This window comes from Sander vitreus, chromosome 16, assembly GCF_031162955.1.
Source record: "Sander vitreus isolate 19-12246 chromosome 16, sanVit1, whole genome shotgun sequence".
NCBI lineage: Eukaryota > Metazoa > Chordata > Actinopteri > Perciformes > Percidae > Sander > Sander vitreus.
In genome coordinates, this window is record NC_135870.1 from 6,026,278 (window position 1) to 6,043,862 (window position 17,585).

At 39.6% G+C, this 17,585-nt stretch overlaps 3 protein-coding genes across 4 annotated transcripts in view; 2 read left to right on the top strand and 1 right to left on the bottom strand.

The window, feature by feature from the left end:
- The window catches only part of homer1 (homer scaffold protein 1), a 29,169-nt gene extending 25,921 nt beyond the window's left edge, over positions 1–3,248 (bottom strand). Inside the window, exon 1 of the mRNA XM_078271537.1 lies at positions 2,441–3,248. Within this exon, the coding sequence (XP_078127663.1) occupies positions 2,441–2,445 (5 nt within the window). The 5' untranslated portion in view covers positions 2,446–3,248. The remainder of the gene's footprint in view (positions 1–2,440) is intronic.
- An 86-nt stretch (positions 3,249–3,334) lies between these two features.
- LOC144531416 (uncharacterized) lies at positions 3,335–10,041 on the top strand. Of its 2 annotated transcripts, XM_078271531.1 has the most exons (3): positions 3,335–3,433; positions 6,202–6,473; positions 7,215–10,041. In XM_078271531.1, the coding sequence occupies exons 2-3, from the start codon at positions 6,349–6,351 to the stop codon at positions 9,484–9,486; spliced, it is 2,397 nt and encodes a 798-aa protein (XP_078127657.1). In that variant the 5' UTR covers positions 3,335–3,433; positions 6,202–6,348; the 3' UTR covers positions 9,487–10,041. The 2 variants fall into 2 exon arrangements, with proteins under 2 accessions (XP_078127657.1, XP_078127658.1); XM_078271532.1 differs by lacking the exon at positions 3,335–3,433 and having other exon boundaries at positions 3,445–6,473.
- A 1,292-nt stretch (positions 10,042–11,333) lies between these two features.
- dtwd2 (DTW motif tRNA-uridine aminocarboxypropyltransferase 2) lies at positions 11,334–17,403 on the top strand. The gene is made up of 6 exons (XM_078271538.1): positions 11,334–11,551; positions 11,837–11,927; positions 12,730–12,824; positions 12,933–13,131; positions 15,220–15,348; positions 16,055–17,403. The coding sequence occupies exons 1-6, from the start codon at positions 11,388–11,390 to the stop codon at positions 16,232–16,234; spliced, it is 858 nt and encodes a 285-aa protein (XP_078127664.1). The 5' UTR covers positions 11,334–11,387; the 3' UTR covers positions 16,235–17,403.
- The last annotated feature ends 182 nt before the right edge of the window (positions 17,404–17,585 follow it).

Consider the following 17,585-nt stretch of genomic DNA (forward strand, 5'->3'; position numbering starts at 1 on the left):
CCGGTTTAGCCAAGAAGCTTTGCTGCTGCAGGTCATCTCTCCTCTCATTTGACCTCTCTATTTCAATTGTGGATAGACCTCCTGCCTATATAAAAATATTAGGGCTGTCAATCGATTAAAAAATGTAATCTAATTAATTACATACTCTGTGATTAATTAACCGAAATTAATCGCATACATAATTAACGGTGCCTGAACCGATACTTTTTAAGAAAGTAAAAAAAGAAAAGAAAAAAAAGGGTACTAATCAACAGTTGGTGACATCAAAGAACGGCTTGTTTATTGCTAAGGCCATATGGTCAAAATTAAATGATTTAATAATAATAATGTATAACAATAACTTATTTCACTAGTAAATTGCTGTTGAACGACAAAAACAACCACCAGATAGGAAAAGGACATTTACAATAAATTCAATTTAATCCAGCTACTAGCTAGCGGTAGGCTAACGTTAGCTGCTGTTGAGTATAGTGTTAACTAGCTAGCGGTAGGCTAACGTTAGCTGCTGTTGAGTATAGTGTTAACTAGCTAGCGGTAGGCTAACGTTAGCTGCTGTTGAGTATTGTGTTAACTAGCTAGCGGTAGGCTAACGTTAGCTGCTGTTGAGTATAGTGTTAACTAGCGTCACATGCAGCGGTGTTTGTGTTTCCTGTAACGTCTGTTTCAGAGCATCAGAGAGAAGCGCAGACATATCAGTGGCACCAGATTTTCGTCTGTATGCAAACGTCAATATGGAATGGATTAATCTGCGTTAATTTTTTTAACGCGTTATTTTTCGAAATGAACGCGTTATTTTGACAGCCCTAAAAAATATACTATCTTTATAAAATAAAGGCAAATTGCTAGTTTTGGGGGGGGGAGGGAGTATGCTTCAAAAGTCTGCAAAGCCAGTATGCACCACATTACAGTACAAAAAGACTTTGATATGTTAGGGCTGGGCGATATGGAGAAAATCAAATAACACAATATTTTTGACCGAGTACCTCGATATCGATACCGCAACAATATTGTAGTGTTGACTATGGGTGCTTTCACGAAATATTTACACAATGACATTTTTTGATAAATAATCATCAGTAATGTGGATATAATGACTAAATGGGTAAAGGCAAATAATAGAACAGTTACAACAGTATGGTAAGTTCAGAAAATGACATCACTTTACTGTAATGTAATAAAAGACAACACTTATGCCACATTACGATATCCAAAATCTAAGTCGATATCTAGTCTCATATCGCGATATCAATATAATATCGATATATTGCCCAGCTCTATGATATGTCATACAACACACACACAAATACACAAAATTATCTTAGGTTTTAGTAAATTATCCAGAGCTATATTTAGTCCTGGAAGCCAATAAAAAATAATAATAAAAAATGAGTAGGACTCATCTGTTGCCTTATGTTGTCTAGGCATAACAGGTGTCAATATGAGGCCAGTTCTATTTTACTATTGCATGTAATGTGCTCACTAATACTGTAACTACTAGCCTCCTGTGCTCTGTTTTCAGTAAAAAAAAAAAGCATGCTGGCTGAACTCTGATTTATTTCCTGGACACTGTTTTATTCAGAAGTGCCAAGTCTGAGGAGGACAGCTTGTTTACAATCATCTATTATACAACAACAGAAGCCTGTTAGATCAGCTACTGTAAGTCTGACTTGCTAATTATGGGGGTAAGTTCACACGCAGCTCTCCTTCTGTGTCTGAGGAATTGATTGTTGGACTGGATTATAACCATTGGCCCTGAGAATTACAGATGATGTGGACCCCCTACCCAACCCCACCCCTACCACAATATGACAACAAACCAATCACATGCTTTCATCTGGAGTAAGAACTAGGTCGCTCTTAATCAGGAGAATCACCATACATCTGCAGGTTCAGCTACATGCTTTGAGCCAAGTGCAGGGGAGATCATTATTGTCTGGTTGGGGGGTTTAAGTAGGTTTGCTTTCCCTTTAAAATTAATTATTTTCATGAATTTCCTATGGAACAGACAGAAAAACAATAATGCATATGTCTCACATCATTTTAATCACATTGTACAAAAAATAAGCAACTGTCTGAGCTCTGATACTTTCCCCAACAGTAGCCTGTTTCATTACTGCCTAATCTTTTCGCTTCACTAATCTACATGTCAGTGTATAGAAACTGTGAGTGGATATAATGATGGACCGCTACTTCTATCAGGAGAATGCGGTATATTCGTTGCATCTCTGGGTCTCAGTTTGCTATAGTGGCAAGCATTTTCTTCAGCATTTGACAAGAGATGACAGGAGTGCTTCATACAGTTAGCCATGGGTGGCTAAGCTAGCAGTGTACCAGCTTTGGTGTCCTGCTGAAAAAGGGCTGCTCATATCTACAAAAAACACAGTCAGTCATACCCTGACGTGTAGAGTGAGAACTGTAGCTTGACATGCAAGTTACATACCCCATTTTTGCTGGATTTTGCTGGCTTCAGTTGAGTCGAAAATGATCCTCTCGGTGGTCTCTTGAGGGCGGTGTGAACAGGCTGGAGGCTAGTTTTTGATCCCCTCTCGGTGTCCAACTAAAGCCGCTGTGGTTGTTGTGGCTTCACGGGCAGCGGAGCCACGGTGCTTTTCTCAGTCCAGACATGGGCTTGGTGTTGTTGTAGTGTCCTCTGGTACATTTTTGTTTGGTGATTTCATCCAAGTAAACGTGTCTGTGCATGCATGATGAACGAAGAAGCAGCACTGACGCCAACTAGTAGTAACAACCCTTAGCTAAATAAAACTCACAAAGGAGGATTACGGAGCTAAACTCGGGGCAACACTGACAGGAAAGGCAGTGTGATTTATAACCAAATTAAGCTTCTGAAGTTGCCTTTTTAAATGCAAATAGAAAATGTCGAAAGAGACTAACAAAAAGACTCAATAAACCGAGTGTTCATAAATCCCACTTTCAGTGTCCGCTGTGCCATTAAACCATATTCCAGGCTTTAACATCCTCCAAGACAGCTCGGCTTCACCGACGTCGATGTTAACCGAAGAATGTATAGGGCTAATGTGTGTGCAACCAGGTAATTTAACTTATGATTCACTTAATTGTTCACGTAATTTAGTCAAGCGTTAAACCAGGATTCAAATTATGATCCTGATGCTCCATCGGCCGGTTCATCCTCTTATCATCATCATCATCCGCCTGTCTGGTCTCTATCAGCCCGCATCTCATTCATTTACCTCGGCTCCATCCTCCGCTGCTGTTCTGTAGTCTGTAGGAAGCATTAAACGCATAGATATATATACATATATACGTAGATACCATATCCGGCTTGTGAGATGCGTCTCTGCCGCCGCCATCTTGGTCCGGGGTAACACCCGTTCTGACCATAAAGACTAGAAAAATACTTTTGTGGGACTTTGTGCTGCTTTTGGATTTTCATGCGAAAGACATTATGCCGATGGTAAGCAGCATGAAATAAAATTTCACAGATGAAAAGGGTGTTTTACAATAGTTACTGTGACTGTAATGGCACTGAATTAAGCTTATGCTAGCTTGTGTCAGGTGATGTATTTTTGTATTAAAGTAATTAGTAGGCCTAATATTTGTCATGTAGGCTAGCCAAAGTATGTTATTGAAGTGGCAGCTCCGGGCTGAACTGCATTTCTTTGAGTGGCCCCTTGACGAGAGTTCATCCCCAAAGACCCCCATGTTAATAAAAAAATCAACTTCACATTAGAAATAAATATGTTTACTGTCTGGTACAAAAAGCGGGGTTGGTCTCTAGCTAATTCACCCTTCATGACAACTGTACGTGGGTTGAATTTTTATATAGGCCTAATTTACCGGTTTAAATTACATTAAGACTTAAAGCCGTGTACTTTTACTATCTAGGCTAGGTATTTTCATATGAAAAACCGAATTTTTAATTTAACCAAATAGGCTATAGGCTATCCTGTAAACCACTTTAAAAACGGTTAGGAGTTCAGCGAGAAATAATTATTTTAATTGTGGATAGACCTGCCTCACATACTTGCATTAGGAGGCGCGGCTACTCCGGACCAATATGGCGGCCTCGTCGACATATCGATCGAAAAAACAGCAGTGGCCAATGGGGTAGCCTATCTACGTTTTTATATCTATGCATTACTAACAACGTCATCACTTCACCCCTGAAATTGTGACGTATTAGCTATAAAGTGTTTCCTCACATCCGTTGTGGCTAAAACAAAAGTTTTATTTTTTGAACGATGGAAAAAGTAGCCTACTCAGATCCTTTACATGCGTAAAAATAGCTATACCATGGTGTATAAAATACTCTGCTACAAAGAGAAAGTTCTGCATTAAAAAGTAAAAAAATATTAGAATCAAAATATAGCCAACTTAAAGTACCAAAAGTAATACTCATGATGCACAATGAGCCATTTCAGAATAATACATATATAATTGGATTATTGTTATTGATGCATTAATGTGTCCATCACTTTAATGTTGCAGCTAAAGGTGGGTACATTAAACAATTTCAATTGGCTGGGTTGCTTAATCTATAATAATACATCATTATTCATTGTTTCATTTCATCCATTGTTAGTAATATTTTGTATTAATTATCTGAATCTGCGAAGTAACTATTAACAAATGTTGTCAAATGCAGTAAAATGTACAATGTGTCCCTCAGAAATGTAGTGTTGGAGTAGAAGTATAAAGTAGCATAAACAAAAACAAAAAGTATAAGTACCTCAGCATTTTACTTAAGTACAATACTTAATGAAATGTAATTATTAAACAATCTAAATTCTAACAATCCTCAATGCTGTTAGTGTCTTCAAACATACCAAACAAGTTGTATGTTACTGATGATTGCCATCTTGTGGACAGTTAATGATATAGTCAGTACTGAAGAGCAAAGAGCCTTTATTTGATCACTTTGATAACAGTGCTGTGTTAAAACAAACTCTAAGAAGTGGGATAACCATTTTTCACAATGTTATTGCAACAAAAACATTTTAAAGACCAAAGAGTTATTTGGGAACTGTTTAAGTATTGTACTTTGTACAATTTGGAGGTACTTTCTTTTCTTTCTTTTTTTTCTTCTTTTTTACATTTTGTGCTACTTTCTATTTCTACTCTACTACATTTTGGAGGCAAATATTGCTTCTACTCCACTACTTTAATTTTTAAACTTTAGTGCACATTAATGCATCATTAATTTGAATCCAGTAATATGATACATTATTCTAAAATGGGCCATTCTGCATAATGACTTTACTTTAAAAATATTTTGATGCTAATACTTTTGTACTTTTACTTAAGTACGATTTTGAATGCAGGACCTTTACTTGTAACAGAGTATTTTTACACTGTGGTATAACTTCTTTAACTTATGTAAAATATCTGAGTACTTCTTCCATAACTGGTATTAATGAATCATTATTTACTGTTTTCTGTAAGTTTTATATAATGTGATTTGTAGTAAATGAGCTAAAGATGCAAAAACATTGATAGAAGAAAGTGCATGTTTAATTCCAGTACATTTTTAGCCTATATTAGCCATGTCCATTGGGCAAGATTATGATTTACAGAAGGTCTGCCAGACTAGTTTATACATGAGGACATGTTTTGCCCAGGTATAGCCTGTTGACTTTAAAAACCCTCCCCAACTCCTCCAGTCTTTCATTTCCCATGTAGTATCCCTGTCACGCTGCAAGACAGACGTAAACAGGTGCAAGGTTGACATTTTCATAGTAAGTTTGGATCACAAGTTAAGAAAAGCAGATCTTTAATACAATATGCTGAACTTTCTGACGATTAAAGTAGCACATTAGGCCATACAAATGTGTTATTAGAGGGTAAAGGGGTGATAAATGTGCTATTTATGCATTTTGTTTTCCTTATCACCAGTTCACTGTTAAAGCTTAATATGGGGTTTTTATTGATACTAAAAACCTAACTGAACACTTCTTCAACTTCTTATCTGCGTTTGACAGACTTATAGACATACTCATGACATCACATATAGGCTACAAGCAAATCATTGTATTTAGACCTGGCAAGAAAAGAAAAAAAGCAGAGGTATTTACTTCATGCGGCTGCATTTTTTTACAGTTCAAATTCATCACAGGGCTACAATTTATTAACCCAGATTAACCCATGTATTGTTTGTGCCAAATGCAAGGGTTCAGCCAGTGTGAACAGACAAATTAACCTCCCTGCATGTTGCAAATGCTTCAGATGAAACACTGGAAGACCAGTTTTCTATTTCAAGATTACGCTGAGCATGGAGACTCAACTGGCGCACGCTCGGCTTAGAATGTGATCAACAGAGCAGCGCTGAGTCGTAGTGAGAGGCAAAAGCAGATTTATCAACATATTACAACAATGGATGCTTTGACTGAAGATGTGGCACGGTCGGATATGGACACTGAGATGACAGCGTTGACACCTGAGGATATAACTGAACAAAACCTCGAGGGCAGTGATGAAGTGGAAATCCTTAGAAACAGGTACAGATCAGTAATTCGTAATATTGTATTCTGGATTTATTGTTGCAGCTCAAAGCCAAAGTTTTCTGTGTGATGAGGTTTGCTTTATAGTTGTATTTTCCCAAAATAAGTTGGATCCTTTCCCGTATGAAATGAAATTCCATTAGTGACACTAACCTGTCTGTGCATTTGACTGAGTGTTTAAGTGCATGTGTATATACACTGAGTTGTTAAAACTAATGCAGTCTAAAACAAAAATAATAGAAACACCTGTCAGTATAAGACAATGCAGTTCAACAGCAACTCAAACTGTAGCCTCCAACATTATCATTAAGTTTAATCAACACATTTTTAGAGTAGTTTTAAAAACCTAAAGCTAATAACCTTCATCACAGGAGGAGTTATGCATGACTGTTGTATTAGACTGCATTAGTTTTAGCTAGTTGTCAGTGTGTGAAAGGGTGTGGAAGTGAGAGAAGGTCAACATAGATATAATCAGCTAAATACCGGTAAAATGTCAGTAATTTTTGCTGCTACATGATCATTTTACAAAAATGATTCACAAGGCTATCTAAAAATGTAATTTCTAATGTCAAGATATTTTCTAATCCAGTTAACAGAACAGTGTAAACAGTAATTTAAGACATTTAAGGCTCCTCTTTGACTGACTTGATTAGTTTTTCTTGATCTGAGTGATCTTAAATTTCATCCCCTTAGATGTCGTTTGTTTATCTCACTGCCATCTTGTTTCTCTGCCTTCAGTTTACGCGAGGCCGTCCACGATGACAATGTCCGGCCCAAGATGCAGTGCCTGATGATGGACTCTTCCTTCTCTATGGTAACTATGCAAGGCGAAGACAGCGGGATCGCGTGGGAGACTACCCCTAGTCGCTGCACCACGCCTTGGGCATCCGAAGCTGGAAACTTTACTATGGATCTCAGCTCTCCAGTTGCAGTGCGGCCTGCAACACCTGGGTCTGTTCCAGCAGGGAAGATTATCTTTGTCATGGACGAGGAGTTGATGTCAAGACGGAAGAAAACTAAAGAGAGGGTAAATCAGAAGAGCAAAGGCGACAGACTACGGGAAGTTGCAGAAAGTTCTGGGAACATCTCCGGAAGGCCGGAGTTAGTAGAATTCTCGCAGCCAAATGTGAAAACCGAGGAAGGAGACGAAGAGGAGGCGATTGATCCTCTGGTAGATAAAGAGCAAAAGCTATTCAGGTTAGTGTCCGAGGGCTCTGAAATCCTCAACATCGTTGTTCCTCCAAAATTCGCTTCTGTGGATGAAGAGGAGAGCAAAGAAATGGTGGACAACCTTTCTTATCTGGAGGAGAGCCTTCTTCCTAAAGCCAGTGAAGAGACTCATGATAACGAGCTGGTGTTGACAGGACCAGATGCAGCAGGAGGTGACCAGGTCAAGCCCTCGTCTTCCATAAGTACAAATGTAATGGATCCACCAGGGGCTCCAGTGGCCAGACCTCTGGGCAGAGGAGCTGCTGGCAATGTGGACTACTTTGAGGCGTTCACCATGGTTGATGCTGAGGCTCCAGGAAGTCCTGCTGTGATCGCACAGGGACTGGTGGAGCAAGAAACAGAGGCAGAAGCTGCCACTGAGATCCAGGACACCGAGAAACCTGCGCAGTCTGAAGACAACACCACCACAACCATAACTGTGGATGATGACAATTTAGACACAATCAGCCTTGAGGAAATCAACAGCGATCTTCTAGATGAAGTCTTCTACGGCGGTACAGACAGCTATGTCATGAAAACTCTAGACAAAGAAGGCAGATGTGACGAGCCTTCAAGGCTCCCTTCAAAACCGAGCGGCTCGAATTTGTTCGGAAGCCAAGAGGACATCCTCACTCCAATCTTTCTACCAGAAGGACCTCGCAAAATTATCGACCAAATTTTGCTGGAGGAGCCCAAAGCCATGGCTTTCCTTTACACTGACCTGTACGAGGAAGCAATCGGCAGTCGGAAAAAAGAAGAGGATACAGAAAGCATGACGTCTGAGAAGTCTTTTCACAGCAGGCATTCGGACCGTGAGGCCAGGGGATATTTAGAGAAATATGTCCTTGTAGATGAGACTCCTGCGGTGGAAGTGGAACCAACCGATGAAGAGAAATGCCCAGAGGAAGGTCCTCGGGTATTGTCCCAAGATTTGTATGATTTTGGCGATCTGCTGTCCGAGCCTGAAAAAGGTGAGATGTCAAATACAGAGGAGGAAATCACAGACTTCTTGAGGACCTGTGACAATTCTTCTCCATGTGATGTAGACCCATTCCCTCAATCCCTCGAAGAGGATGAAACCCAATCAACTACAAAAACTAAAGTCAAGATGGACAAAAATGTCTCCATCAAGGTAGAAAAGGTCGCTAAAATCCCAGAAGAGCCACTTAGCGTCTCAAGCTTCGAGTTTCTCTCAGAGGAACTCGACTGGGGAAGCATAGATGATCGTGAAGCTCTGGACGAGAAAGAAACAATCAGTACAGATCAGGAACTGTGGAAAAAAGATTTTGAAATGCAAAGGCCAGTTGCCCCCCCAAGGAGAAAGGCCACATCCGTTCCTAAGGCATGTCTGGACCTCACACCTCTGACCCCAGTTGATGACATTATGCAGGAAAAAGAAGAGGCTGGTGGAAAGGAACAGAGGGTGGAGGAGAAAGAGACCGCATCACCAGCAGAGCCTGCCGACGAGGGAGATGCAGATGGAGAGGAAATGATGCAACCCTTCTCCAATGTTGCTCTATTCGAAAATGCCCTGGCTGCAGTGGAGTCCCCACAAACTGAAAGTGTAGAAAATTGCATCGAAACAGCTGTGAGAAACACAAATCCAGCTGCAGCTCAGGAGAAAGAAACTAAAATAGTAGAAGAAAAGGAAACAAGCGAGACTGAAGCAGCTGTAAAACAAACTGAACCAGAAGGAGTAGAGATTCAGTCATCAGAATTAGCTAAAACAGAGAGTCCAGAGAAACAAGGCGATAATTCAACTGAACCAGCTAAAGACAAAGGACAGTGTGTAATACTCTAACTGTTCTCAACAGGTTTATTGTCAAGTGCCTTGCTGGTGTGTCTTTATTCAAGGTCTTAAAATCGCAGTAGAATCAGCCTACAATCAGCCTACAATCAACTGAGGTAAATTCTTAAAACTTCATATATTAAAAGTGCCAAATAGCTTACAATTTATTTATAATTTGTACCCATTTGTACCTGGCTGTACTCATACGGCATGAAGTCAACACTCCTATCTATAACAGATGATCAAATGTCCGTAGAAGAATATTTTCCTTTGTTTACTCAGTGTGAATGGGTGGAAGTAGTGCATGAATCATAGCGTGTTCGAAGGGAGATGTTTGGGTCACGAGTGGGAATTAAAACGGGTGAAAGTGCATGTGTGACGTTAGTACGGATCTTCAGCTATAAATAAGCCTCTCTGGCTGTTAACCTGACACCTTGTCTCAACTAGGAGTCTGTGTACCTTCTTGTAAACAGTAAAAAAAAAAAAAACATGCACGTTCGTTGTTTAATTCTTGATGTTTTCCGACATAACTACAATTAATGTTACATTAAAACATTTAACTATGTGCATCTGCTTCTGTATTATTATCCAACACATATCAGGCAAAACACTGATGTGTATGACCATGCATGCTTTTTGAGCCAATCAAATGTAGCTGTTTTTAGACTGGACAGTGCAGTATTTACCCAACATATGTGGCCATTAAAGCTGGTTTATGTCAGGCATTATTTGCAGATACAGTTGCCTCTAGGCCTGACTCCAATGGATCCCATCTGGAGCTCAGTAGTGATTCTTTTCCTGCTGGCCTTGAAGAAGAAACTCCCAGATATTCATACAAACTTGCACAGATGTGGTTAGATATAAAGAGAAGTAAAGGTGCAGTACAAATGTATTTAGTATTTTTGTTTGTAATAATGTAATGGTTGTGTTTGAAGGCTTTTTTGGACCTTTTATTATCAGTTTAAATGCGCTTTGGCGACACCCAGTGTTACAAAATGTGCATGTTACTCTTATTTTCTTTTTTAAAATCACCTTTTTTTCCTCCACATCGACATGTGGCAGCTGTGAGTCTCAAGGTCATAGAAGTACAGTAGATATAGTGGATTGGCTAATTCACACAGCTAATAAACACATTTCCCCAATTCAATTACGTAAACAATTGTTAAAATTAAGATGCTGTTCGACTTGGCAAAATAAGATTATCTAATTTTAAAGCTAACTGACATGTATAGCTAGCTCTTTGTATACATTTAAAAACAGTATTAATAAAAACAAAAAGAACTCAGTCACGCCTGAAAAATAACTTTTTATTTGAAATAAATAGCTATTTGTAAACCAGTTTGCAGTCTTTCTAGTTGTTGTGTTTCTATACTCAGAAGTCACTCTCCTCGGCGCTGTGTAGTCTCCAGCATGAAGGAGGCTACCTGTGTTGCATTCACGTGCTCCTCGGATGGTTCATATTTCCGAGTGGGGAAGTCGTTCTTCCGACTTCAGTGTGTTCGTGAGCTTTAATCGTAATGTGGGGAAAAACATGGACGCTACAAAAGAGTTGTGTTATATTTTATTGTTCAGAGCGTTTAAACAATAGATGTTTCCAGTATTACATACCAGACTGAAGCTGTAGGCTACATTGTGTGTTACAGTGATTTTGTCCCAGACTCCAGTCACCAATACATTCCCTAAAACCAGTGGTTTTAAACCTCTAAAATATTGCTTTACTTGACTTGTTATCAGAGTTAATGCTAATAATTACATTTTCTAACGAAGCTAGGTCCATAATGCTACGTCGATTTGAGTGTAAATGGCCCTTCTATCCATTTTATTTCTATGTGTAGATCGCTCTACGTTGTAACAGTTATTCCGACGCCACTTAAATGCAACATTGGATAAGTTAGCTTTTTGCTAACTCTGCAATGGACAATGTCCCCAGTTTTTGTTCGTCACTCTCTTCCGAAGAAAACGGACCAGAAACCGGCGACAGCTCGTCGACGGAAGATGGATTAGTCGACGCTTTTGGCGACCTGGCTGCCCTCCCGGTCGAGGTTGGCGAGAGAAGACCGACGTGTTTACGTTGCCGGTGAGCTGAATTAAAGTGAAGCTAATGCTAGCTAGCTAACACGTTAACATTAGAGTGGTTGGACCGTTTTATTTTACATCCATGGGTTGGACCAGGCAGGAAAGGAGTCCTTCTCTTCCTCCTCCTTCCCTCCTCCTCAAGTATCTGGCATGCTTTAATGAGAGAACAGATTATTGTCGTTACAGAGAAGCTGAAGAGACCAGCTGAAACAAAGAGATTGGGGCTATAGGCTGGGAAGTATCTGGGCAATCACAGCTTCACGTCTGCAACTTTCCTCCCATGTAGTCGCCCTGAGAAGGTGTGTCTCTGTCCTTTTCTTCCACCACAACCCCTGGAGGTCTCCACATGTCTGTACGTAGTACAGCATCCTGCAGAGGTGAGTTACTACATGTCAAATATGACATGCATGTTCAACACTTTATCAATTATTGTTTTCATTTACATATATTTTATTACGTTTTCATCACTAATACGTAGTCATTATTTTCTCTATGTTAATTTTGTGTTCTGTATAATATTGTGAAGTTATTATTTAGGTGGAGGCTTCAAAAAGCCCATTGGGGTTTCTCTCCCAGCACTGTACATTGTTATATTTGTTTGTTTGTCATTTTAAATTGTGCACAAAAAAACATAAATTATCACGTTCATAATCAAAACTGTTGTAAAACAATAGTGAGGTGCACATATGTCCAATGAAATTATTCCTCCTGTTCATACTAGATATAAAGAGATCCCTGTACTTCAGATTTGATATTGTGCAAACTGAGCTGTATGCCACTTCTCATACATATGTAATCCTTACAGTTAGCCTGTAAATATTTTTGACATTGTGCATATTTTTCGATTTGCACCTTATACCTTTGTACTGCAACTGCTGCACAACATTTTCCTTCGGGATAAAGTTCTATCTTATATAATTTTATCACTTACTGTATCTTATCCTCCTAATTTATTTATTTTTATCTGACCAATTATCTTCATTTGCACCTTCTATATCCTTGTACTTCTAAAACCTAAAATGCTCCTGCCAATGAGATGTACTCCACTGTATGCACCTTTTTTTTAAATTTTTTTTTTTTACTTTTAATCAAACATGCTAGCTCATGACAATCATTAGCACAGCTTTATGAGAGGCTCATTGTGAAGATCAACTATTCTAACCTCTAGTGTACTTTCAGGAGAGCAGAGTACTTCGCACAGTGCCGCTACTTGCTGCTTGTTTGCCACAAGAAAAGTGCAATGTCATAGTGGGAAGGAGATTCAATGAGGAAAAGTAAGCTGTATTTATTGTTAGCACACTGATTCCACAATGTACGCAACACCATTGTCACTGAGTTCTCTAATAGATTTAGTTTTTGTCTCCCATCTTTTCTCCTCTCAGGCACCCAGAGCTGGCAGCGGTGTGTCGGGACAGCAGGACGCTGATACTATACCCAGGTCCCAAATCTCAGAACCTGGAGGAATTAGTGCAATACCAGGAAGTATGCACTTTAAAACACAATGTGATCATCATAGATGGCACCTGGAGCCAGGCCAAGAACATGTTCCTCAAAAACAGCCTGTTCCACCTGCCTAAACAGGTGTGTATAACTGTGTTGTCACATTATAACCGGTTAGATTCAAAATCCTTTTATTAATCCCACAATGGGGACATTCCCAATGTCACAGCAGCAAAAGTCGAAGTGCAAAAACAGTACAAAACGTTAGTGGGTGTTAAGTTAGGTGCGAAGAGAAAAGAGAGTTCATTTTGTCAAAAAGAGTTAACAAACCATTGTATTGCTGAAGCCAATAACAGATTTGCGCGTTAAAATGATCTCCGTTTATCAGCTTAAATCACAAAATCTTGCTGGAATAAAGTAGAGGGCCTTGTCAACCTGAGACAGTATCAATTCTCTAATTACACCCACCGGTGGGAAAGCTGCTTTAGCCACAAGAAATGACTCATTTGAAAATAAAGCAAAACAAAAACATTTATTTTTAAATGTGGGCAAGTGAACACTGTGGACTAATCAGCAATTCTTGTCATGCCTTTTTATTATTATTACTAAGTAGTGTTTTGTGTTTTTGCTAAATGCAATCATAGACCAATTGGGTTTTTTGAAGAGCACTGCGTGCCGTTTACTAATGTTGATTTCTCAGTGGCTTTAATGTTGCTTTGGTGCATCTATTTTTACTCATACTAAATCTTTTTTTTTGTTATTTATAAGCTCCTCAAGTTGTAAACCTTAAGATTTCAGTCCTGGTTGATTTTACAACATCAATGATTACTGGTGGTAACAACAAATGCAGATTACTACTACAGGTCCCAGAATTTTGGGGGTAGCAACACTCGTTGAGCAGTTTTTTTGTTGTCGTTAGAAATACGTCAGAAGACCGAGTGGTGTATCTGTTTACAGCACAGCCAAACAAACTTGTGTTGTTTTAATATAGAAGTCCGTTAACAATAACTAACTGGAAGTTTTCCACGCAACACACAGGGCACGGTCAAAGAGTTGGTTACCTTTCTGAGAAGTTGGAGGCGTGCCGACAGTCACTTGCAACTCTTAGCCTAAATCGAACTGTGGCTGCTACTTTTTGTTCCATTACTCCCTGTGATACGTAATATTTCACAATAAACGCCAGCCCATGTTTCGCCAGTGGAATGCTTTAAATGTGAAGCAGCATCAGCAGGAAATGTTTGGTTTAGCGTCAACTTAATACGGCTCTGAAACGGCTCAACAGTGAGACGATGTCGGTGAGATGTGATTAAAAAGCAGTAAAGCTGGATTCCATTACTTGTATTCACACTGTACTTATTTATGTTCGTACTGTATTTACGTTGACACTGCACTACAATAGAATTTCTACAATCCATTTGAAACAATCTTTTTAACCTAATCTTACTTGTAACCTAATCTCACTTCTACTTAATGTTTTATTTATTTCTTATTGTAGCTATGTTACTTTATTTACTTTATACACTTATTGGCTCGCTCTGTTTTACTCTTATTCTACCTTGAATCTGACTGGGTGCAACTGCAACTAAATAATTTCCCTCAGAGGATCAATAAAGTATTCTGATTTCTGAATTCTTATTCGTGTGAAGGCAATTTGAATCCAGCACAGAAATGAAACTAACACTAACAATGAAAACTACTATAAAGAGAGTTAATTACTAGGGATGCACAGAATCCAGATTTTTGGTCTTCGGCCGAATACCGAATCCACTGGTTAAGAATCTGCCGAAACTGAATACCGAATCCTACTCCCATCCTCAGTCCATTAACACAGTGGGCCCGCTGTTTGTTCGGTTTAGGGATAGCATGTCCACCTATGTAAACACCCTCCCGTAATCAACGGGGGCGTCATTACGTCGACCAGCGTAGCGTGCGTAGTGCAAGCGTAGGGTTCGGTTCAGTAGAAAAAAATTCTAAGGTTTGGCAGAAACCGAACTCCGTCAAAAAGCCCAATATTCGGCCAAATCCGAAGCCGAACCCTGGATTCGGTGCATCCCTGTTAATTACTAAATGTAAATGTATTAAATGAAGACCATAAATTGTATCAAAAATGGGGTTTAATTTTCTGAAAATTTTAAGCATTAAAACTTTAATACATAAAAGCCATTGCCTGTTAAATGTCAGCAAAGAGCGAATAGCACACTACTGATCACCTCCGCTTTGGTATATCAGGTGCAGCTCAGCAGGACTCTTTCCAGTCAGTATGTGATCCGCACACAACCCTCCAACATCTGTCTGTCCACGCTGGAATGTGCTGCTGTCGCCTTGTCCATCCTGGAGCAGAATGACGACATCCAAGAGGTGACGTGGGGAAATAGTTGTGTATATTATATACAGTTGGTTAATTACACCTTCAGCAGATACAAAGCAACATTAGCGATCATTTGAAGTCGTGTTTGTGTCCACATGATAAATGTAAGTCCAGTATTTACTCTCCCTTTAGCTCTGTTTTGATCTCTACCAACTCCTAAGAAAAATATATGGCTTTTAAGCTGCCAAATGCTCCACTATGTTTAGCAGCTAATTGCTAACTTTGTGTGTCTGCTTATTGGTGGTGGACAGATAATTTGCAGTGGGGTTATCATCAGAGCTTTTTTTGCTGAAAACAGCTGCCTGTGTCTGGACGGCTGATCTTAGGTTAAACTGAACCAAAACTGTGAAGTTGCGGGCCTTAAAAACAAAACCCTCATCCGAAAGAATTTGCCGTCATCTGAAATAAATGCTATGTAGAGCTGGGAGGAACTGCTGTAAATCTCTGTAGGATAATTTCTATGTGCAACTCCTTACATACATGTATGATTTGATACATTTTTAATTATAGCAGCTTTAAGACGTGGGAAGTGTGAAATCACTATAGATATATTACCAAAATACGTGTATGTATGTGTTTGATGTATGATGTCTTGTTTTTCTGAGAAGTCCTCTGGACCAAACAGAGGTTGCAATGTAAAATAAATACATTTCTTGTATTTTTCATCACCCTTCACTTCCCCATTTGTGTGTCCAGGTTCTGCTGAGGCCCCTAAAAGCCCTGTGCTCCTTCCAGCTGCAGCACGGCGCTCAGATTCATCATAGCAAGGAGCATCTACTGAAGAACGGCATGTACGACAAACCCATGCCCAAGAACAAACGCAAGATAAAGAGGATGGAGAAACTCGTCACCGACAACAGCATTTGCCCGAGATGAGGGAGGGACTGAGCAGAGAAGCTCGACCGATCTCTGCATACACTGCTGTCTTATGGCCCTGACACACCAACCCGACAGCCGACCGTCAGGAGGAAAGGCAGTCGGACTGATCAGTCTTCCCGAGTTGGTCAAAAAAGTTGCCTCGGAACACACCGAAGCGACGCCGACTTGAGCGTACGTTCTGCGCGTGCGCGAGACGTAATACGTCTCCATAACAGCAGGCGGCGCTAATCTGTATTGTCGCCCAAAAATTGAAAACTGGCAGCTGATTGGACGAACGCGTCACGTGGGTCTGGCTGCTCGCGGATTTTACAACCGAGCATAATGGCGGCTCATTCAGAATACGATCTCATATTTTATGAAGATAGTTCACCAAAACGTGTTTCTGAAAACATTTAGTTTAAAAGATTTTCGTCAGATTTTGAGAGGCGTTCGTCACGCTAACATAAGTGCACTGATTCGCTAGTCAAGGGCTAGAACTCCACCAATCAGATTGGTCATTGAGTCCGACTGCCCGCCCTCCAACCCAGCAAGTCAGGTCGGCCAAAATGAAGGCCGACGGACCCTCCGACGGACGACGGCACAGAACACACCGAACAGACTCAAGTCACTGACCTCGCCAGACTGTCCGACGGCTGATTATCGGGTTGGTGTGTCAGGGCCATTATACGCTGCACAGGACTGTTTCATCAGGGCAGCATGTAGCAGCATCAGGGCACAGACACGGAAACCACTGGACTTTTTGGGACTTTGTTTTGTTTTGCTGGTAAATTAATTTATGTATTTGTCATTCATTTAAAATAAATGAATGACACATTAAAGTTGTAGTTTAAATGTCATGGTCTGACAATAAATCTTTTTGTTTTTAAAACAATTTACATGGTTCCTCCCTAAGTTTTATAAACACTAGTGGTTCTGTTGTGTTTGACTTTACACATCTGGAAGGGCTGATGTATTTAGTTTTTATTCAGATATGTTACAAAATAAAAAATACCTCTAAAACACATGCACAACAACACACATAATATAGCAGGAAAAGGGAGAATTGTATTGTTCTGTATGTGAGGTCAGGATTGTTGATGTATATACAGTAAGGTCCAATTTTTAGCTGTTTGTATAGTAAATCTGACTGCATAATGTCCTATAATACAATAAATTTACATGGATAATATGTCTTATTTTCTAATCTTACGTTACACAAAATGTAATAACATAACTCGACATCACTGAATGTAAACCAGGCAGGTAAAGTAAAGGTAATTTTTAATGTTGACATGATGGATTAATGGGGCCGTTTAGTGCCTTAGTCATATATCAAGTCAAACATCAGATCAAATAAGATGCACACAAG

Coding starts and splice junctions, on each gene's coding strand:
- LOC144531416 (XM_078271531.1), top strand. CDS start 6,349: ATGGATGCTTTGACTGAAGATGTGGCACGGTCGGATATGGACACTGAG. Junction 6,474..7,214: donor GTGGAAATCCTTAGAAACAG/GTACAGATCAGT, acceptor CTCTGCCTTCAG/TTTACGCGAGGCCGTCCACG.
- dtwd2 (XM_078271538.1), top strand. CDS start 11,388: ATGGACAATGTCCCCAGTTTTTGTTCGTCACTCTCTTCCGAAGAAAAC. Junction 13,132..15,219: donor TGTTCCACCTGCCTAAACAG/GTGTGTATAACT, acceptor TTGGTATATCAG/GTGCAGCTCAGCAGGACTCT. Junction 15,349..16,054: donor AGAATGACGACATCCAAGAG/GTGACGTGGGGA, acceptor TTGTGTGTCCAG/GTTCTGCTGAGGCCCCTAAA.